The 25,243-nt window shown below is 44.5% G+C and overlaps 1 protein-coding gene across 1 annotated transcript; it reads left to right on the top strand.

Annotated features, from left to right (window-relative positions):
• LOC115132108 (serine-aspartate repeat-containing protein I-like) lies at positions 1-21,811 on the top strand. Its single transcript, XM_029664362.2, has 4 exons — positions 1-443; positions 18,311-18,700; positions 19,051-19,159; positions 20,398-21,811. Exons 1-4 carry the CDS (start codon positions 377-379, stop codon positions 20,402-20,404), a joined length of 573 nt encoding a protein of 190 aa, XP_029520222.1. The 5' UTR covers positions 1-376; the 3' UTR covers positions 20,405-21,811.
• The last annotated feature ends 3,432 nt before the right edge of the window (positions 21,812-25,243 follow it).

Genomic DNA, 25,243 nt, shown 5'->3' with positions numbered 1-25,243 from the left:
CCGACACACTCACACTCTCTCTTTCCCTTGCCCTGTGCCTGTCTCTCTCCATTCTACCAAGTAGCCGGCCAGATCCTTTCTCTCTCTCTCGCTCTCTCTCTCCTGCCCTGTCGACATCCATCAAGCGTTCCACGCCTTTCTCCCTCAGCCTCCAAAGCCGTGCCGTCTGCCGTTACTGCTGCTGACCGTCCGTGTCTCTATCTACAACAAGTTCCCTGGGACATTTTTGGAAACTTTTTCCTCAAGACATTTCTTTTTTTGCTATCTCCCTGGAGACGCCAGTGCATGTGGTGCTGTGTGTGAAAGGGTCTAGTGTTGCTCTTTGCCCTGGGGGTCTCTGTACAGCATTAACCAGAGGAGAAGACTACTTGACATCATGATCAAATTTCAGCTGCTGCTTCTGCTGGCCCTGGTCGGCCACCTCTGTGCCGTCGCACACGCAAGTAAGTCAACAACCAGGGCTCGAGCCCTCATGGCACACTGTCTTTTCTGTCTGGCCACTCTGCCTGATTTTCACACTCCCACACCACACATCTCTTATCATACTCACACACCCTTTGTCTGTTTGGCTTGTATCCTGCCGCGTTTGAATCTTGAGGCTGCTCTTAGTTCTTTGTCCTTAGTTCTAAAGTTTCTCTCTCAAGGAAAAGTGAAAACACCTTTTTTGGTTTAATTGATGTTGATTTTGTTTTTCACAATAGTTATTTTTTCATTTGAAATGCGTACAGCTGTGGTATTGGCCTCTTGTAATTCTCCTCTAAATATAAGTTGTGCGTTTCATTTAGCAGTGAATTGCTTTGGATCATCCTGAATGGAAAAAGAAGAGCCTTGGCCGAGGGTGTTAATGTAATAAAGAGGGGCGACTGGGTGGATAGTCTGTGTCGATTCTAACAGTTCCCTCTCTCTCCCTCCCCCCACACTCCTTCCCCAAGCCTCGGTGAGGAGGAAAGTTGGATTCGGAGACACAAGGGGGAATGTGATGTAATAGTGCGAGGTCTTGTGCCTCGTGCTCATGATTTCTTGGCCGCCGGCAGGGAGAAAAAGGAATATCCTTTGGAAGGCTACCAAACAGTGCTCGGGTCTGACCAAATATACACACTGTACACTTTTATCCGAAAGCTTTACCCTCCCTATCTTTCTCTGTCCCTCTCCCACTCTCCCTTGCAAGTCCTAGGTAGGAAATCCTTTCCCCATGGGGAGGGAGAGAGGGAGAAAAGTGAGCAGAGACAGAGTACAGAAGGACTAGTTTGTGTGTGGGTATTAATAGAAAGTAGCTCTATATTTAAGACTGTCATATGGATGTGACCGGGAGAGATAACACTCGGCTACGTGAGGGCTTAACAGTGAGGGCTGCTGCCTGCTGCCCCACCTCTACCGCATGTTGTTAGACTGCCATGGCCCACCGCCCCCTCCACATTTACCCATCTTTGGCAGGGTATCAAGCTTTACCAGCCCCCCTCAACCCCCACTCCGGCCGCCCCCTCCTCTCCTACTATTCCCCCTACTCCCGGTTGATGAGTCTAGGGCCGGGCCAGGGCACAGTTGAGGGGGGTTTATTTTTAAACGGCAACCTTTACCGACCAGACGCAGCCCTTTTCACGAAGGCCCGAAGAGCGTCAACTCTTAAAGCTGCTCCTCTCTGCTCCACGCCCTGACAATAAAAATAACATGAATCAAATAAGTAGAAAAACCTGCACATGCTCCGAAAAGAGCCTGTTAATTATTTTTACCCAGTTGACTCCCTATGCATTCCTCTCCCAAGCCCCTCCTGGCTCAAAATGAGCTTTGTCTGAGCCGCTCTCCTTTAAAAGACTCACTCCAGCACATCTGGCTACAGACCCAGGTCAGTGCCATCTGTCCATGCCTGCTTGTAAAGTGATTCAAGTGTGCCCTCACACACCACATACAGAGCATTCGGAAAGTATTCAGACCCCTTGACTGTTTGACTGTTTTGTAACGTTACAGCCTTATTCTAAATTCGATTTTTATCTTCATCAATCTACACTCAATACCCCATCATGACAAAGCGAAAACAGGTTTTTAGACATTTTTGCACATATATTAAAAAATTAAAACCATAAATACCTTATTTACGTACGTATTCAGACCCTTTGCTATGAGACTCAAACTTGAGCTCAGGTGCATCCTGTTTCCATTGATCATCCTTGAGATGTGTCTACAACTTGATTGGAGTCCACCTGTGGTAAATTCAATTGATTGGACATGATTTCGAAAGGCACACGCCTGTCTATATAAGGTCCCACAGTTGACAGTGCATGTCAGAGTAAAAACTAAGCCATGTGGTCGAATGAATAGTGTGTAGAGCTCCGAGACAGGATTGTGTCGAGGCACAGATCTGGGGAAGCGTACCATAACATTTCTGCAGCATTGACTCTTCCTAGAGCTGGCCACCTTGCCAAATTGAGCAATCGGAGAAGAAGGGCCCTGGTCAGGGAGGTGACCAAGAAGCCGATGGTCACTCTGACAGAGCTCCAGAGTTCCTCTGTGGAAATGGGAGAACCTTCTAGAAGGACAACCATCTCTGGTGCACTCCAACAATCAGTCTTTTATGCAGTGGTGTAAAGTACTTAAGTAGAAAAACTTTTTGGGACAACTTTTACTATTTCTTCACTACATTCTTAAAGAAATAATGTACCTTTTACTCACTACTTTTTCTTTGACACCCAAGAGAATACTTGGTCATCTCTATTGCCTCTGATCTGGTGGACTCACTAAAAACAAATGCATAAATTATGTCTGAGTGTTGGAGTGTGCCCCTGGCTATCAATACATTTTAAAAACAAGAAAATTGTTCCGTCAGCTTTGCTGAATATAAGGAATTTGAAATTATTTATACTTTTACTTTTGATACTTAAAACTTGTTAGGGAAGTGCTCCCGCTGTGGGGATCAAATCAGCGGAAATTTCAAGTGCGCCACGTATAGTTTTTGATAAAACTCAAACTTTCATTAAAACACACATACAAGGTACTGAATTAAAGCTACACTCGTTGTGAATCTATCCACCAAGTCAGATTTGTAAAATGCTTTTCGGCTAAAGCATGAGAAGCTATTATCTGATAACATGTACCCCCAAAATACTGCAACGTCACCTAACGACAGATTTTGCGATAGCCGGGGCTACCCAAAACGCAGAAATAAAATATAAAACATTCATTTCCTTTGACAAGCTTCTTTCTTGGCACTCCTAGATGTCCCATAAACATCATTTTGGGTCTTTTTTCAATTAAATCGGTCCATATATAGCCTAGATATCGATCTATGAAGACTGTGTGAACAACTAAAAAAAATAGCGTTTTCTAACGTAACGTCATTTTTTTAAATTAAAAAAGTCGACGATAAACTTTCACAAAACACTTCGAAATACTTTTGTAATGCAACTTTAGGTATTAGTAAACGTTAATAATCTCCCTTGTTTCGGTTTGACCAAGAAACAAATCCGAGACAAATGACAAGACTGTTGACATCGTGTGGAAGCTGTAGGTATTGCAACCTCGGCCTCATTTAATCTGGGTCACCTTTAACAATTGGTTGAAGTCGCGCATGGATATATTTTTCCATTTTCAGTGATCAGATTTTCCTGCACTTTTCGATGAAACGCACGTTCTGTTATAGTCACAGCCGTGATTTAACCAGTTTTAGAAATGTCTGAATGTTTTCTATCCACACATACTAATCATATGCATATACTATATTCCTGGCATGAGTAGCAGGGCGCTGAAATGTTGCGCAATTTTTAACAAAAAGCTGCGAAAATTCGCAGCTTCCTTAAGAGGTTTTAAGTATATTTGTTTCCAAGATGGCATAGCAGTTCAGACGTCTTTTGTCCTCGTCTTGTCGTGTCGTGTATATATATATATTTACAACTTTTTTTTCACATACATTTTATTTTTATTTTCCATCAACTCATCTTCAATACACTCTCCTGCAACCTGCCTCACCAATTGATATGTATAAATACGTATTATTTACCTCAAATCTGCAATCAAATCTGCAATCCTCCAAGAAGCTAGCCAGAAGCTAGTTAGCTTCTTTACTGGCAACTCGTTCGTATTCAGCTAACCACGGTTTGTGGTCATTAGCTATCCTTTAACTCGAAAATCTATCGCCAGTTTTGTACGGGCGCAGCGCGGCTCGGAACGGAACATACCGGACCGATTTTTTTCTCTCCATGTCCCTGGATTTCAACTGCTCTCTGGACATTCACTCCCGGATCTCACAGCTAGCTGGCTGCTATCCGTGTGTCTATCTGCTTTCGTCGATTCCGGAGCAAACATTCCGGAGCTAGCGAGCTCCGTCAACCACTCCTGAGCTCCGTCAATCACTCCTGGGCTGCAGTCACCTATCCGGACCCGTTTAAACACGGAGCCCCTCCGGGCCCTCACAACTGGACTGCCGACGTTATCTACCCGAAGGAGATCCGGCTGGCTCCTCCGTCGCGACGTTACCTGAATGCCCATCTGCGGCCTGCTAACCGTTAGCTGTCTTACCGGATGCTCTCAGAATAGACAATCGGACAATTTATTTATTTTTATTATTAACATGTTTCTTCTTGGGCCTCTATAACTATATCTATTGTTTTTATTTTTTTGTTGTTGTGTGATTTGGACTAATCCCCTCTACAACACGGAACTCCACTAATCTACTGACGGAACGCAAGAGGTGGCTAACAACAGACCTCCATCCTATGCTAGCTTGCTACCGATGTCCTGGCTAGCTGTCTAAATCGCCGTGACCCCCAAACCAACCTCTCCACTCCCTGGACCCTTTTGATCACTCGACTAAGGATGCCTCTCCTTAATGTCAATATGTCTTGTCCATTGCTGTTCTGGTTAGTGTTTATTGGCTTATTTCACTGCAGAGCCTCTAGTCCTGCTCACTATACCTTATCCAACTTATTATTTCCACCACCCACACATGCAATGACATCTCCTGGTTTCAATGATGTTTCTAGAGACAATATCTCTCTCTTCATCACTCAATACCTAGGTTTACCTCCACTGTACTCACATCCTACCATACCTTTGTCTGTACATTATACCTTGATGCTATTTTATCGCCCCCAGAAACCTCCTTTTACTCTCTGTTCCAGACGTTCTAGACGACCAATTCTTATTGCTTTTAGCCGTACCCTTATTCTTCTCCTCCTATGTTCCTCTGGCGATGTAGAGGTGAATCCAGGCCCTGCAGTGCCTAGCTCCACTCCTATTCCCCAGGCGCTCTCTTTTGATGACTTCTGTAACCGTAATAGCCTTGGTTTCATGCATGTTAACATTAGAAGCCTCCTCCCTAAGTTTGTTCTTTTCACTGCTTTAGCACACTCTGCCAACCCGGATGTTCTAGCTGTGTCTGAATCCTGGCTTAGGAAGACCACCAAAAATTCAGAAATTTTAATTCCAAACTACAACATTTTCAGACAAGATAGAACTGCTAAAGGGGGCGGTGTTGCAATCTACTGCAAAGATAGCCTGCAGAGTTCTGTCCTACTATCCAGGTCTGTACCCAAACAATTTGAACTTCTACTTTTAAAAATCCACCTCTCTAAAAACAAGTCTCTCACCGTTGCCGCCTGCTATAGACCACCCTCTGCTCCCAGCTGTGCTCTGGACACCATATGTGAACTGATTGCCCCCATCTATCTTCAGAGCTCGTGCTGCTAGGCGACCTAAACTGGAACATGCTTAACACCCCAGCCATCCTACAATCTAAACTTGATGCCCTCAATCTCACACAAATTATCAATGAACCTACCAGGTACCCCCCCAAAGCCTTAAACACGGGCACCCTCATAGATATCATCCTAACCAACTTCCCCTCTAAATACACCTCTGCTGTCTTCAACCAAGATCTCAGCGATCACTGCCTCATTGCCTGCATCCGTAATGGGTCAGCGGTCAAACGACCTCCACTCATCACTGTAAAACGCTCCTGAAACACTTCAGCGAGCAGGCCTTTCTAATCGACCTGGCCGGGGTGTCCTGGAAGGATATTGATCTCATCCCGTCAGTAGAGGATGCCTGGATATTTTTTAAAAACGCCTTCCTAACAATCTTAAATAAACATGCCCCATTCAAGAAAATTAGAACCAGGAACAGATATAGCCCTTGGTTCTCCCCAGACCTGACTGCCCTTAACCAACACAAAAACATCCTATGGCGTTCTGCATTAGCATCGAACAGCCCCCGTGATATGCAGCTGTTCAGGGAAGCTAGAAACCGTTATACACAGGCAGTTAGAAAAGCCAAGGCTAGCTTTTTCAAGCAGAAATTTGCTTCCTGCAACACTAACTCTAAAAAGTTCTGGGACACTGTAAAGTCCATGGAGAATAAGAATACCTCCTCCCAGCTGCCCACTGCACTGAAGATAGGAAACACTGTCACCACTGATAAATCCACCATAATTGAGAATTTCAATAAGCATTTTTCTACGGCTGGCCATGCTTTCCACCTGGCAACTCCTACCCCGGTCAACAGCACTGCACCCCAACAGCAACTCGCCCAAGCCTTCCCCATTTCTCCTTCTCCCAAATCCATTCAGCTGATGTTCTGAAAGAGCTGAAAAATCTGGACCCCTACAAATCAGCCGGGCTAGACAATCTGGACCCTTTCTTTCTAAAATTATCTGCCGAAATTGTTGCCACCCCTATTACTAGCCTGTTCAACCTCTCTTTCTTGTCATCTGAGATTCCCAAAGATTGGAAAGCAGCTGCGGTCATCCCCTCTTCAAAGGGGGGACACTCTTGACCCAAACTGCTACAGACCTATATCTATCCTACCATGCCTTTCTAAGGTCTTCGAAAGCCAAGTCAACAAACAGATTACCGACCATTTCGAATCTCACCATACCTTCTCTGCTATGCAATCTGGTTTCAGAGCTGGTCATGGGTGCACCTCAGCCACGCTCAAGGTCCTAAACGATATCTTAACCGCCATCGATAAGAAACATTACTGTGCAGCCGTATTCATTGATCTGGCCAAGGCTTTCGACTCTGTCAACCACCACATCCTTATCGGCAGACTCGACAGCCTTGGTTTCTCAAATGATTGCCTCGCCTGGTTCACCAACTACTTCTCTGATAGAGTTCAGTGTGTCAAATCGGAGGGTCTGCTGTCCGGACCTCTGGCAGTCTCTATGGGGGTGCCACAGGGTTCAATTCTTGGACCGACTCTCTTCTCTGTATACATCAATGATGTTGCTCTTGCTGCTGGTGAGTCTCTGATCCACCTCTACGCAGACGACACCATTCTGTATACTTCCGGCCCTTCTTTGGACACTGTGTTAACAACCCTCCAGGCAAGCTTCAATGCCATACAACTCTCCTTCCGTGGCCTCCAATTGCTCTTAAATACAAGTAAAACTAAATGCATGCTCTTCAACCGATCGCTACCTGCACCTACCCGCCTGTCCAACATCACTACTCTGGACGGCTCTGACTTAGAATACGTGGACAACTACAAATACTTAGGTGTCTGGTTAGACTGTAAACTCTCCTTCCAGACCCATATCAAACATCTCCAATCCAAAGTTAAATCTAGAATTGGCTTCCTATTTCGCAACAAAGCATCCTTCACTCATGCTGCCAAACATACCCTTGTAAAATTGACCATCCTACCAATCCTCGACTTTGGCGATGTCATTTACAAAATAGCCTCCAATACCCTACTCAACAAATTGGATGCAGTCTATCACAGTGCTATCCGTTTTGTCACCAAAGCCCCATATACTACCCACCATTGCGACCTGTACGCTCTCGTTGGCTGGCCCTCGCTTCATATCGCCAAACCCACTGGCTCCATGTCATCTACAAGACCCTGCTAGGTAAAGTCCCCCTTATCTCAGCTCGCTGGTCACCATAGCATCTCCCACCTGTAGCACACGCTCCAGCAGGTATATCTCTAGTCACCCCAAAACCAATTCTTTCTTTGCCGCCTCTCCTTCCAGTTCTCTGCTGCCAATGACTGGAACGAACTACAAAAATCTCTTAAATTGGAAACACTTATCTCCCTCACTAGCTTTAAACACCAACTGTCAGAGCATCTTACAGATTACTGCACCTGTACATAGCCCACCTATAATTTAGCCCAAACAACTACCTCTTTCCTAACTGTATTTAATTTATTTATTTATTTTGCTCCTTTGCACCCCATTATTTTTATTTCTACTTTGCACATTCTTCCATTGCAATACTACCATTCCAGTGTTTTACTTGCTATATTGTATTTACTTTGCCACCATGGCCTTTTTTGCCTTTACCTCCCTTCTCACCTAATTTGCTCACATTGTATATAGACTTGTTTTTTTTTACTGTATTATTGACTGTATGTTTGTTTTACTCCATGTGTAACTCTGTGTCGTTGTATGTGTCGAACTGCTTTGCTTTATCTTGGCCAGGTCGCAATTGTAAATGAGAACTTGTTCTCAACTTGCTTACCTGGTTAAATAAAGGTGAAATAAATAAATAAATAAATAAATAAATAAATATTTAGAACTGAATACTTTTAGACTTTTACTCAAAAAGTATTTTACTGGGTGACTTTTACTTTTACTTGAGTAATTTTCTAGTAAGGTATCTTTATTTTTACTCAAGTACGGCAATTGGGTACTTTTTCCACCACTGCCTTTCTGGTAGTATGGCCAGACGGAAGCCACTCCTCGTTAAAAGGCACATGACGGCCCACGTGGAGTTTGCCAAGAGGCACCTAATGAACTGACTATGAGAAAGAAGATTCTCTGGTCTGATGAAACCAAGATTGAACTCCTTGGCCTGAATGCCAAGCGTCACATCTGGAGGAAACCTGGAACCATACCTACAGAGAAGCATGGTGGTGGCAGCTTCATGCTGTGGGGATGTTTTTCAGCGACAGGGACTGGGAGACTAGTCAGGATCGAGGGAAAGAGCAAAGTACAGAGAGATCCTTGATGAAATACTGCTCCAGAACACTCAGGACCTCAGACTGGGGCCAAGGTTCACCTTCCAATAGGACATCAACCCTAAACACACAGCCAAGACAGTGCAGGAGTGGCTTCGGGCCAAGTCTTTGAATGTCCATGAGTGGCCCAGCCAGAGCCCGGACTTGAACCCAATCAAACATCTCTGGAGAGACCTGAAAGTAGCTGTGCAGTGACGCTCCCTATCCAACCTGACAGCGCTTGAGAAGATCTGCAGAGAAGAATGGGAGAAACAGTTGTGTCAAGCTTGTAAAATCAAATAAAATGTTATTGGTCACATACACATGGTTAGTAGATACACACAAATGTAAAGGGATGAATAAGAATATGTACATATAAATATATGGATGAGTGATGACCGTGCGGCATAGGCAAGATGCAGTAGATGGTATAGAATACAGTATATACCTATGAGATGAGTATATGTAGACATTATTAAAGTGCCGTTATTTAAAGTGACCAGTGATACCTTTTATTAAATCTATTTATTGAATGTATTCAAGTGGCCAGAGATTTGAGTCAGTGTGTTGACAGCAGCCACTCTGTTAGTGATGGTTGTTTAACAGTCTGATGGCCTTGAGATAGAAGCTGTTTTTTAGTCTCTCGGTTCCAGTTTCGATGAACCTGTACTGACCTCGCCTTTTGGATGATAGCGGGGTGAACATGCAGTGGCTCGGGTGGTTGTTGTCCTTGATGATCTTTTTGGCCTTCCTGTGACACCGGGTGCTGTAGGAGTCCTGGAGGGCAGGTAGTTTGTCCCCGGTGATGCGTTGTGCAGACCGCACTACCCTCTGGAGAGCCTTGTGGTTGTGGGCGGAGCAGTTACCGTACCAGGTAATGATACAGCCCGAAAGGATGCTCTCTATTGTGCATCTGTAAAAGTTTGAGTGTTTTAGGTGAAAAGCCAAAATTCTTCAGCCTCCTGAGTTTGAAGAGGCGTTGTTGTGTCTTCTTCGCCACGCTGCCTGTGTGGACCGTTTCAGTTTGCCCGTGATGTGTACGCCAAGGAACTTAAAACTTTCTACCCTTTCCACTACTGTCCCGTCGATGTGGATTGGGGGCTGCTCCCTCTGCTGTTTCTTGAAGTCCACGATCATCTCCTTTGTTTTGTTGATGTTGAGTGAGAGGTTATTTTCCTGACACCACACTCCGAGGGCCCTCACCACCTCCCTGTAGGCCGTCTCGTTGTTGTTGGTAATCAAACCTATCACTGTAGTGTCATATGCAAATTTGATGATTTGAGTTGGAGGTGTGCATGGCAACGCAGTCGTGGGTGAACAGGGAGTACAGGAGAGGGCTGAGAATGCACCCTTATGGGGCCCCAGTGTTGAGGATCAGCGGGGTGGAGATGTTGTTTCCAACTTCACCACCTGGGGCGGCCTGGACCCAGTTGCACAGGGCAGGATTAAGACCCAGGGCCAGGTAGGGTGGAGGTGATATGATCCTTGACTTGTCTCTCAAAGCACATCATGATGACAGAAGTGAGTGCTACGGGGTGATAGTCATTTAGTTCAGTTACCTTAGCTTTCTTGGAGACAGGAACAATGGTGGCCCTCTTGAAGCATGTGGTAACAGCAGACTGGCATAGGGATTGATTGAATATGTCCGTAAACACACCAGCCAGCTGGTCTGCGCATGCTCTATGGACACGGCTAGGGATGCTGTCTGGCCCGGCAGCCCTGCGAGGGTTAACACGTTTAAATATTTTTCTCACATTGGCCACGGAGAAGGAGAGCCCACAGGTTTTGGTAGCGGGCCTTGTCAGTGGCACGGTATTGTCCTCAAAGCGAGCAAATAAGTTGTTTAATTTGTCTGGGAGCATGACGTCAATGTCCGGGACGGGGCGGGTTTTCTTTTTGTAATCCGTGATTGACTGTAGACCCTGCTACATGCTAAGGTTTGAATTGTGACCCTAATTTGTCTCTATACTGACACTTTGCTAGTTTGATTGGCTTGCGGAGGGAATAGCTACACTGTTTGTATTCAGTCATGTTTCCAGTCGCCTTGCCCTGATTAAAAACGATGGTTTGCGCTTTCAGTTTTTCGCAAATGCTGCCATCAATCCACCGTTTCTGGTTAGGGAAGGTTTTAATAGTCACAGTGGGTACACCATTACCGATGCACTTGCTAATAAATTGGCTCACTGAGTCATCATATACATCAATGTTATTGTCTGTGGCTACCCGGAACATATCCCAGTCCACGTGATCGAAGCAATCTTTAAGCGTGGAATCCGATTGATCAGACCAGCATTGGATAGATCTGAGCACAGGCGTTTCCTGTTTTAGTTTCTGTAAATAGGCTGGGAGAAACAAAATGGAGTCATGGTCAGATTTGCCGAAGGGAAGGTAGGTGAGGGCTTTAGAGTAGCAATGGTCCAGAATGCTACCAGCTTGTGTCGCGCATTCAATATACTGATATAATTTAGGAAGCCTTGTACTCAGATTAACTTGGTTAAAATCCCCAGCAACAATAAATACAGCCTCAGGATATATGGTTTCCAGTTTACATAGAAGTCCTTTCAGGGCCATCGCGGTTTCTGCTTGGAGGGGATATACACGGCTGTGACTATAATCGAACAGAATTCTCTTGGTAGATAATGCGGTCGGCATTTGATTGTAAGGAATTCTAGGTCAGGTGAACAAAAGGACTTGAGTTCCTGTATGTTGTTATGATTACACCATGAATCGTTAATCATAAGGCACACACCCCCGCCCATCTTCTTACCAGAGAGATGTTTGTTTCTGTCACCGCGATGTGCGAAGAAACCGGGTGGCTGTACCGACTCTGACAACATATCCCGAGTGAGCCATGTTTCCATGAAACAGAGAATGTTATAATCGCTGATGTCTCTCTGGAAGGCAACTCGTAACCTAATTTCGTTCACCTTGTTGTCTAAAGATTAGACATTGGCGAGTAATATTCTCAGAAGCGGTGGATGGTGTGCTCGCCTTCTAAATCTGACCAGTAGGCCGCTCTGTCGGCCTCCCCTGCAACGACCGCATTGTTTTGGGGTGGAGGTCCGAACAAAGGATCTGCTTCAGGAAAGTCGTATTCCTGGTCGTAATGTTGTAAGTTTACGTCGCTTTTATATCCAATAGTTCTTCCCGGCTGTATATAATAACACTTGAGATTTTCTGGGCTAACAATGTAAGAAATGATACATAAAAAAACAAATTACTGCAGAGTTTTCTAAGGACCTGAAGCGAGGTGACCATCTCTGTGGGCGCCATCATGCGTCATACCCAAGTAGACCTGAGGATGTAATCGCGGCCAAAGGTACTTCAACAAAGTACTGAGTAAAGGGTCTGAATACTTATGTAAATGTGATATTTCAGTTTTTTATTTGTAATAAATGTGCAAAAAATGTCTTAACTTGTTTTTACTTTGTCATTATGGGGGCATTGTTTGTAGATTTATGAGGGAAAAAAACAACAATTTAATACATTTTAGAATAAGGCTGTAATGTAACAAAATGTGGAAAAAGTCAAGTGGTCTGAATACTTTCCGAATGCACTGTATGAGACGTGCGCTGTAAAATCAACTCAGGAAAGCATCTCTTACGTCACCAGCATGCCTTTTTTTTAAGCTATCAAAAGTTTGAAGATGTAGGCTTGCCTGTTTTATGCCAAATCTGTGTGGAGAGAAAATACAGATCTGTCTGAGTTTGAGTCAGCCAAGGTGGGGGCTATTTTAGCTTGTGAACGCAGTAGCCCCAGACAGAGGTGTAGTTTGGTGTGGCAGGCACTGACAGAGGGTAATTCAGTCCAGCCATTAGGCCAAGGGGGCACCTCCACAACATAGCCAAACCAAGGGCTTGTGTGTCTTCACTGTCAGCATGAACATGAATGTCTCACTCCTCTTACACCTACACCACAGGCCCAGACACATTGAAGAGAAGAAAGAAAAAAACACATGACTGCATAGAAACTTATAAAACAGTGAACTGATGGTATCATTTGATGGCTTTCTGGACTTTAACTTGAGATATTTATTGTGGCTCCTTTTAAGCCATCTCAATTCATATTGCTGTATTTATTATATGCAACTTTTCAGGTAAGTTAGCAACCAATATACACAGGCAGTTAGGAAAGCAAAGACTAGCTTTTTCAAACAGAAATGTGCATCCTGTAGCACAAACTCCCCAAAGTTCTGGCACACTGTAAAGTCCATGGAGAATAAGAGCACCTCCTCCCAGCTGTCCAGTGCAGAGGCTAGGAAACACTGTCACCACCGATAATCTATGATAATCGAGAATTTCAATAAGCATTTTTCAACGGCTGGCCGTGCTTTCCACCTGGCTACCCCAACCCCGGTCAACAGCTCTGCACCTCCCCACAGCAACTTGCCCAAGCCTCCCCCATTTCTCCTTTGGCCAAATCCAGACATCTGTTGTTCTTAAAGAGCTGCAAGATCTGGACCCCTACAAATCAGCTGGGCTACACAATATGGACCCTCTCTTTCTAAAATTATCTGCCGCAATTGTTGCAACCCCTATTACTAGCCTGTTCAACCTCTATTTCGTATCGTCTGAGATTCCCATAGATTGGAAAGCTGCCGCGGTCATCCCCCTCCTCAAAGAGGGAAACACTCTAGACCCAAACTGTTACAGACCTACATCTATCCTACCCTGCCTTTCCAAGGTCTTCGAAAGCCAAGTTAACAAACAGATCACCGGCCAATTCGAATCCCACCGTACCTTCTCCGCTGTGCAATCTGGTTTCCAAATCAAATCAAATTTTATTCCGAGCTGGTCACGGGTGCACCACAGCAACGCTCAAGGTCCTAAACTATATCATAACCGCCATCGATAAAAGACAATGTGCAGCCGTATTCATCGACCTGGCCAAGGCTTTCGACTCTGTCCATCACCACAATCTTATCGGCAGATTCAACAGCCTTGGGTTCTCAAATGACTGCCTCACCTGGTTCACCAACTACTTCTCAGACAGAGTTCAGTGTGTCAAATCGGAGGGCCTGTTGTCCGGACCTCTGGCTGTCTCTATGGGGGTGCCACAGGGTTCAATTCTCGGGCCGACTCTTTTCTCTGTATACATCAATGATGTCGCTCTTGCTGCTGGTGATTCTCTGATCCACCTCTACGCAGACGACACCATTCTGTATACTTCTGGACACTGTGACACAAACCTCCAGATCAGCTTCAATGCCATACAACTCTCCAACTGCTCTTAATTAAATGCAAGTAAAACTAAATGCATGCTCTTCAACCGATTGCTACTCGCCCGCCCGTCTAGCATCACTACTCTGGACGGTTCTGACTTAGAATATGTGGACAACTACAAATACCTGGGTGTCTGGTTAGATTGTAAACTCTCCTTCCAGACTCACATTAAGCATCTCCAATCCAAAATTAAATCTACAATCGGCTTCCTATTTCGCAACAAAGCATCCTTAACTAATGCTGACAAATATACCCTCGTAAAACTGACTATCTGCCGATCCTTGACTTCGGTGATGTCATTTATAAAATAGCATCCAACACTCTACTCAGCAAATTGGAGGCCGTCTATCCCAGTGCCATCCATTTTGTCACCAAAGCCCATTTACCACCCACCACTGCGACCTGTATGGTCTCGTTGGCTGGCCCTCGCTTTATATTCATCGCCAAACCCACTAGCTCCAGGTCATCTATAAGTCTTAGCTAGGTAAAGCCCTGTCTTATCTTTTTTGCTCCTTTTGCACCCCGGTATCACTACTTGCACATTAAACTTCTGCACATCTATCACTCCAGTGTTTAATTGCTTAATTGTAATTATTTCTCCACTATGGCCTATGTATTGCCTTACCTCCCTAATCGTACTTCATTTGCACACACTATATATAGACTTTTTTTATTGTGTTATTGACTTTACGTTTGTTTATTCCATGTGTGACTCTGTGTTGTTTGTGTCGTACTGCTTTGCTTTATCTTGGCCAGGTCGCAGTTGAAAATGAGAATTTGTTCTCAACTGGCCTACCTGGTTAAATAAATAAAGAATCCCTATTAGCTGCTGCCAAGAGGAGGGAGAATTGGGGGGGGGGGTTGGTTAACTTAATGTGCTGTTAAAGTTGACTTAATAATAGATTCATGAGTTTCACTGGATTTATCGCTATATTTGTTTTGGTGACTCAATATTTTGCAGAAGTCAGCTTGAGATATATTGGTGATATTTAGCCTATATATTTTTTAAGTTCACAGGATATACGGCTTGATAGAAGTCGTGTGCCATCGGCGGCCTCAGCTATGTTGTCCAGAAGAGGACTAGTCTATTTTTTAAATTTACATTAGGTTGAGTTGTCAACTAACACGAATTCAACGTGAAATTAACAAAAAAATGTCACCATGTCATTGGATTGAGATTAAAAATTGGCTGAAAAAAATACTAAATCTCCTTATGTTGATGACTTTTTGCAAATCCAATACGTTTTACACGATTCAGCGTCATCACCTTGATTTTTTATGTTTTAAATTATGTGGAAACAACGTTGATTCAACTAGTTTTTGCCCAGTGGGATATCTCTACTCGAGGAAAAAAATGGCCTGTATGTGGACGCTATTGCGTCTAAGATAAGAGCCCGTGGGAATATTCCACTCTGGCTATCAGACCTCTCCTGCTCAACTCAAAGTGCAACTCATACGGTTAGCATGGGAGGCCAGCGGTTCTGCTTAGGCCATACCGTGATGAGATGGGATGGGAGGATACCTCCCCAGCTAAGGAACAACATTCTTTGGCTCCGGGACCACAGCAGACACACTCCCTCATACATCTGCAGATGGGCCCTACCTGTCTACAGACAGCTTAGCACAGGCCTATCTCCCCCCTAAACGTACACACACGCATGCAACACACCCACACCCACACACACACACACACACACACACACACGGGACCCTCAGTGGCAGCTGGTGATGGATCTGTCCTGCTATCTCTCCCTCTCTCACAATGTATATTTTTCTCTCTCCCCTCTCTGTTGTTCTCCCTCACGATGCCATTACTGTCCGACAGGCAGGATCCCGACCCAATACGGGCCCCACCGCTTCTCCCGGCCCTTTGCTGTATTTTGTCACTCTCTCACTTTTCACTCTCGCCCCTTTGCCTGTTTGCCTGCCTTTTATGGTCCCCCCTCCTCCCCAAGGATCTTGTTTGAGAGAAATTTTAAAGCAGGGTCATCGAGACAGACTTTTACTGCTCAGCGGTGATTTAGGGAGCTGATGATACACACACACACTGAAACTCAAGCATACACACACTCACACACCAGTTGAGGCTGGTGGGAGGAGCTATAGGAGGACGGGCTCATTGTAATGGCTGGAATAGAATAGGTGGAACAGCGTCAGACATTTTATTTTCATGTGTTTGATAGCGTTCCATGAATTCCATTCCAGCCATTACAATGAGCCCGTCCTCCTATAGCTCCACCCACCAGCCTCTGTCACAACCACATCTGCTCTGAGGTCAGGCTATAATGGAACATTAAACCTGAGACAGACTGTGGAACTAGGCCCCGGTTCATGGAGCAGGATGAGTGAGAGAGTGAATAAATGAAAGTGGCTGCCGCTGGGCTCTATACCGCTGGGCTCTATATCGTTCCGGCTTCAATCAACCCTTGCGCCCTCTCCACCTCGCCCCGCTCTCCTCTTGCGGAGCTAATGTTACAGCATTCCCAAAATCTGTATCAGGAGCAACTTAATTCATGGGGTGGGGGCATGGCAGGGAGAAGATGGGGAGAAGAGAGAGAGAGAGAGAGAGCGAGAAGCATAGTGGTAAGGAGGGAGGGAGAGAGATGGAGACAGGGCAACAATCCTGTTCTCTTACTCACTAGCACAGCTGTATTAGCCAGCACAGTTGGAAGGAAATAGTACTTAGAGCTTATTATGAGCAGCGGACATAATGGCACTTTATCATCAGACTTTCCAAACAAACAGCAAAGTCATTGGAGAACAAGCATTTTATTTAATTATAACAAGCAAGCAAGTTCTATTTAAACTTGCTTGTTGCTAATGAGAATTTGAGCAAATAGGTGACTAAGAATAATGGGGCAGTTGTGGGACAATGAGAGAGAGAGTTATTTTTTAACCTCGTAAAGCATTCTCTATTGTAAAGGGTTTGGAAGAATCTCTGTGAAACGGCAAAGAAATGATGTCAGGTTCTAAGTTAAGACAGGTCTGAGCTCAGAGAAGTTTCATATTGCAGATTTGAAAGGGCAAAGAGTTTCTCAGGGAAAAGGAGAGACTGCAGCAGAACACGTTGCAAGTTTGCCATAATTTCAGTCCTCCACTAAAATGGACGTCCACTTAATAATTTCGAAGCTGCGCTGTCCAAGCAAAGTTGTGGTCTGGAAGGGAACAGGCACAGATAGGACTTGATTTGTAGAGCGCTACAGTAAAGGTCTCACTCAGCTTCTACTTTGCGGTCCAACCCTTTGAACAAAGAGGCTATTCTTATTACAAGTGGGTTCATACAATTATAGGATAGATTATAGTACATTTCACTACAAGTATTGACGTTCCACTGAGCTCAGCTCAAAGAGCTTCCTTTCCAACTGTTATTGCCATCCAAAAATGGCCAGATGAGAGGATTTTTATTTAGGTTGAGATCGTGCAGATCTTTGGTCTCTCTGGTAACATCACAAACAACTAATTCCAACACATTAGAGTAATTTGGATCCCGTTTTCTCAAGCAATGCGCAACAACTCTTAAGCATCTACTGTAGTTGTGTTGTTTTATACTGAATTGTCCATTGTTTCTTACTCCTCTTGGTGTTTTAATGGTATGCCCTCATCTGCTGACTTCCTGCCGTCCCTATCTAGGGCCTGTTAAGGTGGAGACTCCATTTTACAGCAAATGAGGCAGAGGGTGGGGCATGCGAGTGCGCAAACACAGCCCAAGACAGGATGGAGAGGGGTGGGTGGGACTGGGGAGGAGGGAGGGAGGACCAATGTTTGTTCAGTCATGGGATGTGGCAGCCATGTTCTCACTGCTACTGATGAGTCAAGCCTTAGGCTGGGAGAGAGAATTACTGGGAACATAATGTCAAGGAAGAATGTTAATATTCACGTAGTTTTTCTCTCAAATTATTTCACCATGCCCTTGCAATGAGGTACTTTCCAACCGTCATTCTCTCTTTCCAGCTAATACATTTCAAAACGATTGTGAAATGACAGAGAAACCAAATGGTGAATAGGACTCCATGAACTGTTGTTTAGGATATTAACATCACAGAAAAAAATAAATGATCATGTACAGTATGTCATCAACAAATGTAGTCTCTCTCTTCAGCGTGTGTGAATATTGTTTATTTGCCTCTACCAGTCTCTGACCTCTCTTTGCTTCTCGTCAGGCACACTGGTGACACCAGTAGAGCTGGTGACAGATTCCCCTGCTGTTCCCGAGGCCACCGAGGCCCTCAAAGAGGAAGATCCCGTAGTCACCCATGCCCCTTCAGCTGAACCCGAAGCTACGGCCGAGGATGTCATAACGGACACTCCTGCCGCCGAGGATGTCGTAACGGACACCCCTGCCGGAGAAGAAACCGCCGCTACTGAGGCTGCTGCCACGGAGGTCGCTCCTGTGGAGACCGAAGCCCCTGCCCCTGCCACTGAAGCTGCCAAGCAGGAGGCGGCCACAACTAACGCCCCTGCCATCCACACCGAGGCCCCGGCTGTGCCCGAAGCCGAGGCCACGACAGCTGCAGAGGCTAAGGAGGCGGTGGAGGTGGAGGAACCAGAGGGTAAGTACTGAGGATCTCAGGACAGGAGATATCTGTAATTAGATAGATATAGAGAGACCATGAAACTGAGGAAACCCTCCCAATGCTACAGTCTGTCTGCTCCCATATAGCGTTATCAAATAGAGGCCAATGATATGTAGAGCACAAGACACCATGAGATTGTTTTGCCTGATTCTCCCTTCATTTTAATGATTTCCTTTCAGTGGATTTTGTCTTTGTTCTGTCTTTCCGTCTTTACATCTATCTTTTCCTTCTCTCGGTTTCCTTCCTGTTCTTTCACCAAACGTGTTGTTGTGTCCCTATTGAGATCACTCTGGTGGAGTAACTCAGCCTTTGTGTTCCTTCCACAGAGGGTATGGGCTCTGGACAAGTGGTTGGTATTGGGATTGGTGCATTGGTGGCAGTGATCGTTGTCATCGCCGTGGTGATCGCTGTGGTGAGGAGAATGGGCAAATACTCGTAAGTACCTCCAAGGGATACTCATATGGAACTAGATTGAGTGCAGGCATGCACGTGCTCGCATACACAGTGTGCATGTCCTGTTTGCCATGATCTCATTAGAGGACTAAGAATGCTGTAGAAGCATGAAGCTACCATAAAACCATGCACAATACTCTTACATTTCCACAACTTACGCATGCAGATACAGTACATAAGAATGGTATGCTGAGTTCATCTGACTCTGGGGATGTAGATAAAGGGCCAAACTATCCCTTTAAGCCACAATGGTGAAATTGGTGTACGGGTTGTTACGAAGAATGTGTTTTAATAGGTAAGACACAACCTGCATCACTTTTCAACCATAACTGGTCCTCTGAACATAATATATTTGAATCATAGATTCAAATAGAAGTGTCTGAATTTCTTTGAAAAGGAAGTTGTGTTTATTAACTTTTTAAATGGGAACAAGAAGCATGTTCCAACAGACAGCTGCTGTACTCTCTACAACACCTCTTCCTCTGAGAATGCTGTCATGTCTGGGGATGTGCTTGCCTGCTAACAGGGAGCGTTTTCTATGCCATAGGGCGGCTGCTGCTGCTGCTGCTGCTGCTGCTAAGAAAAGGGCTGCCAAAAAAAGGAGCATCTTGGTTTCTATAATTTTCTCTTTGATTGTTTCCCAGTTAACCATCTTAACCCCCTGACTCTCCATGGTTCAAGGCTGTCCTCTTGAGTGTTCTATATCGATAACTAATTCAAAGATATGTGTTGTTGTCGTTGGTCCATTTTGAAACGCTTTGTATGAATTGACTAGATTTGGAATTTAATACATTTTACTTTCACAAATTCCATGATTTCAAGTCTGTTTCTCCTTATGTAAAACCATACAAAACAAGCTATATCCTTATCCCAGGCCCAAAATGTCTGTACAGTGCCCATAACCAAGATAACACCCAGTATATTGAGGTGTGTGAATTAATTAAATTACATGAATCCATGTTTTTATTTCCTCATTTTGGGGTCAATAGAGACTCCTTATATTTATGAATGATGACATTTCATTAAAAACTACAGTATCTACTAAAAGTAATGTTCTGTATGTGTGTTATCTTTAAAATCATAAATCAAGTAGGCTTTTATATTTTATTTTCCAAACCATCTTCAATCATCAACTGACATTTTTATGAGGCATAACCAGATGTTTGTGTGTGTTGGCCTATTTGTCTTACTCTCTTTCTCCTTCTCGCTTCATCCCTCAGCCCCTGAGGAGAAAGGCTGCAAGACAGGAAGTCCCCAAAAAGTTCTGGCAATTCTGATGTAATTTCCTGTCATTAAACAAGCATTCTACCAGCACTCTAACTTAACCAGGATCTTGGACTGTTGACAAAAGGAGGGGAAGGTGTGTGGGGGAGGATGTTTGTCCACTTCTCCTCTTCTCCCCCAATCCCAAGACGGAGCCATTGACATCAACGGTCCTGTACAACCACACAGCAAACCCCCATACCAACAACCAAACTGAAAAAAAGGTTGCCCACAGGATGTCAAAGTGAATTTCAGGGTCTTTCATTTGGATTTGTAAAAATAAGTAAGGGATTATCTCACTTGTGGTAGAAAACGCTCTCTCTTATGCAAGGGTGTGTACATTAACACAGATGTGCATTAGAGTTGGTGAAGAGGACCTATACAAGAAAAAATCGGAATATGGAAAAAAGGAGATGGGAGAGAATGTTGCGAATTCCACGGGGTGTAGATACCATGCAAAGGGACTATAGTTATTACTTTATCATATGTTGCAGTTGCTCACTATAGCATTCAGTATATGGAACATTGCAAAGCAGCCAAAGGCTATTGTGGCCAATGGACCTAACTGAAAATCCCTCTGAAAAACCAACCACATTAGTATTTTGTCACCTTAACAACTAGCCAATGAGTCCCTCACTACAGAAATGTTCCAACAACTATATGAAGCACTGTATGCAGAAGTTGTTTCGACATTGTGCTCATGTCCTGAGGGTTAGCGAGGGGCCAATGAAAAGACGGCTCATTTGCAAGTGCAACGTGACATTCTGCCAGCTTTAACACTGACATAAAAACCTAGTACATATCTGTGAAATTTAGCAGAAGGGTTTGTGCCACTGTCTCTGGTATTCCATGGATAGTTTGGAGATGTTACTATTGAAGTACATTAATGTGAATTGACTGTACTTTAACTGCCACCCATTCCAATAGGACAGTTTTGACGACTTCAGGTTTCACCAAAAAATGTGTTCCATGTACAGGTAGTGGTTATTAGCCCCCATTCTGCTAGCATTGTCTTTTATAATGTATCCACCGTACTTCTGCTTACTTTAGTTGGGATAGAGTATACCAAGCAAAAATACACACAGATTTTCTTCATAACCGTTAGTAGTCATTAACGGGTGTAAAAATCATTCAGTCTCAGCTTAGCTCCGCTTGCATTAAGAACTCAGTTAATAAGTGCACTGAATGAGTGATGATAATTGTTTAATGAATCCGCTTTAGACACTGCAATCGTTTGCGACGACATTTATGTTCCGCTTTTGCTCCATATTATCAACTCTAGGTCTTTAATTTTACTGTCTGATTTCTTCAAGTCCTTTTATTTAATTGCAGTGTGTTTGTTCATACTGTGTCAATAAAAAAGTGAAAACACTCTGGCTTACTGGCTTACGACATTTTTTTTTTTTTTTAAGTATGCGTTGGTATAATTTAAATGTTGTATTGTCTTCGTTGCTCCTTTGTTTCTTAGCTGTTGCTTATCAAATTTGTTTCCATGACACTTTCTATCAAGTAAAACAATTCACAAGTAACTCTCCCTAGAATGTCGAACACCAAATAAGTAGTGGTGAAACAGCAAGGAATTAATTGGCTCATGACACTGCAATTTTTACCTCAAACTGTTTCCCATATACTTTAGTGTAAAAGTAGCACACACCACTACCCAGCTTGCAGAAGTCGGCGGCGAAAGCTGATTGGTCCAGTCAGGTAATGCACAAAATTACAACACTGCTCCAGTGAATCAAGACAAACAACAGTCAAATGCAGTCCCCGGGGGGGGTTGTATGGGTTGCTTGAGACCGTTAAGTCCGTTGGTCGACACCCAGGGTGGTTCTCTGACAGTTAGGTGTGTATTTTTTATGATGTGTTGTGGAGTTTTTCATACGACACTGCTAACTTGGGGCAGCACTCCAACAGTGAGCTGTGAAGCACACAGAGCTGGCCTGTGTCTTGCTCTCTCCTCCATGTGGTTTTAGGCAGCGTCCCAACGCCCACTGCCCCAGTCCGCCAGCTTCAGCCCCCTTTAGCTCTGCTCTCTCTCTCTCCACACTGGGAACAATGGAGTCTTTTGAGAGGAAGAAGATGGAGAAGCTATGGGCTGTTGTGAAGCTCACCAGCTCTGCTCTCCTGCCAGTACACATGTAGCCTAAATGGGCTTCCCCCCACGGCCCACAGGAGGTGCTACGTAAAATTCTGTACATTGCTCCAGGGTGGAGTCACTTCCTGGGCTGGCCTCATGTTGATGCATACACTCACATACACATACAGACATATCCAATGCAGATGTACACCACAACTGTATACATTATAATGTACAGAGACAAAAACTTGACTCTCATACAGTGCATTCGGAAAGTATTCAGACCTCTTAACTTTTCCACATTTTGTTACGTTACAGCCTAATTCTAAAATTGAAAATTACTTATACAATTCCCTCATCAAGCTACATGCATTACCCCATAATGACAAAGCAAAAACAGATTTGTATAAATTATATGTAAAAAAATAAGAATAAACTGAAATAGAAATATATTACATAAGTATTCAGACCCTTTACTTTGGCAGTGATTACAGCCTCAAGTCTTCTTGGGTATGATGCTGCAAGCTTGGCACACCTGTATTTGGGGAGTTTCTCCCATTCTTCTCTGCAGATCCTCTCAAGCTCTGTTAGGTTGGATGGGGAGCGTTGCTGCACAGCTATTTTCAGGTCTCAAGTGGTGTGAATACTTTCCCGAATGCACTGTATACACGCGGGTACATACTGTACAAATACACGCACGCACATGTGCAGTTCACACACAAAGACAAAAACAGCACTCATGCAGAAGCCCAGAGAGGCACAGACAGCCACACAAAAAATCTATCTTGTCCGTCTGCGCACACATGAGCTTTGTGTGTGTGTATGTGTGAAATAAAGCTTTGTGCTTGTGCCCTCCTGCCTGGGTTTTTATGGTTGTCGCCCCCCCTCAACCTCACTATTCACTCACATGCACAGCCCCTGACCACAGGACCCTGTCCTGTTCACTAGGTGACAGACTGTTTTACAGGCCTGTAGACTCAGGATGGCAGAACAGGAGGAAAATATGCAGCACTACAGTAACCCAGGCAAGCAGAAATATTCCAATAGAAAGTCCCAATAAATCTTGTGGAGAAAAAACAATACATGTACCCTAGATTATCCAGCACCCACTATGCAGAAGTGAGTTAATTTGTGACTGGAAATGTGATAGTGTTATAGGCCAGGGTTAAATTCCGACCAGGCGTTGTTGACAATGCACGTTCCCACATTCGTAGAGTTTGAAATTCAAGGTAAACACTGCTGGAAATTACCTTTAAATGTCAAGCACGCTACAACACGCGATCGGATTGCATCCTGGCATTAATGTAATAAAGTTTGTACATGTATGTATGCAAATGTATGATAAACTCCACAAAATAAGAAACGGCCCTTTTCAGGACCCTGTCTTTCAAAGATAATATAATTAGTAAAAATCTAAATAACTTCACAGATCTTGATTGTCAAGGGTTTAAACACTGTTTCCCTGCTTGTTCAAATAATCATAAACAATTAATGAACATGCACCGGTGGAATGATCATTAAGACACTAACAGCTTACAGACGGTATGCAATTAAGGTCACAGTTATGAAAACGTAGGACACTAAAAGAGGCCTTTCTACTGACTCTGAAAAACACCAAAAGAAAGATGCCCAGGGTCCCTGCTCATCAGGGTCCCTGGTCCCTGCTCATCTGGGTCCCTGCTCATCTGCGTGAACATGTCTTAGGCATGCTGCAAGGAGGCATGAGGACTGCAGATGTGGCCAGGGTCAATAAATTGCAATGTCCGTACCGTGTGACGCCTAAGACAGCGCTACAGGGAGACAGGATGGACAGCTGATCGTCCTCGCAGTGGCAGACCATATGTAACAACACATGCACAGGATCGGTACATCAGAACATCACACCTGCGGGACAGGTACAGGATGGCAACAACAACTGCCCGAGTTACACCAGGAACGCACAATCTCTCCATCAGTGCTCAGACTGTCTGCAATAGGCTGAGAGAGGCTGGGCTAAGTGCTTGTAGGCCTGTTGTAAGGCAGGTCCTCACCAGACATCACCAGCAACTATGTCGCCTATGGGCACAAACCCACCATCGCTGGACCAGACAGGACTGGCAAAAAGTGCTCTTCACTGATGAGTTGGGGTTTTGTCTCACCAGGGGGGATGGTTGTATTTGCGTTTATCATCGAAGGAATGAGCGTTACACCGAGGCCTGTACTCTGGAGCGAAATCGATTTGAAGGTTGAGGGTCCATCATGGTCTGGGGCGGTGTGTCACAGCATCATCGGACTAAGCTTGATGTCATTGCAGGCAATCAACACTGTGCGTTACAGGGAAGACATCCTCCTCCCTCATGTGATACCCTTCCTGCGTGCTCATCCTGACATGACCCTCCAGCATGACAATGCCACCAACCATACTGCTCGTTCTGTGCGTGATTTCCTGCAAGACAGGAATGTCAGTGTTCTACCATGGCCAGCGAAGAGCCCGGATCTCAATCCCATTGAGCACGTCTGGGACCTGTTGGATTGGAGGGAGGGCTTGGGCCATTCCACCCAGAAATGTCTGGGAACTTGCAGGTGCCTTGGTGGAAGAATGGGTTAACATCTCACAGCAAATCTGGTGCAGTCCATGAGGAGGAGATGCACTGCAGTACTTAATGCATCTGGTGGCCACACCAGATACTGACTGTTACTTTTGATTTTGACCCTCCCTTTGTTCAGGGACACACTATTCCATTTCT

The sequence above is a fragment of the Oncorhynchus nerka genome, linkage group LG7, assembly GCF_034236695.1.
Source record: "Oncorhynchus nerka isolate Pitt River linkage group LG7, Oner_Uvic_2.0, whole genome shotgun sequence".
NCBI lineage: Eukaryota > Metazoa > Chordata > Actinopteri > Salmoniformes > Salmonidae > Oncorhynchus > Oncorhynchus nerka.
Note: the sequence above shows the minus strand (reverse complement) of the source record. Positions and strands in the feature narration are given on the sequence as shown.

Coding starts and splice junctions, on each gene's coding strand:
- LOC115132108 (XM_029664362.2), top strand. CDS start 377: ATGATCAAATTTCAGCTGCTGCTTCTGCTGGCCCTGGTCGGCCACCTC. Junction 444..18,310: donor CTGTGCCGTCGCACACGCAA/GTAAGTCAACAA, acceptor GCTTCTCGTCAG/GCACACTGGTGACACCAGTA. Junction 18,701..19,050: donor GGAGGTGGAGGAACCAGAGG/GTAAGTACTGAG, acceptor TTCCTTCCACAG/AGGGTATGGGCTCTGGACAA.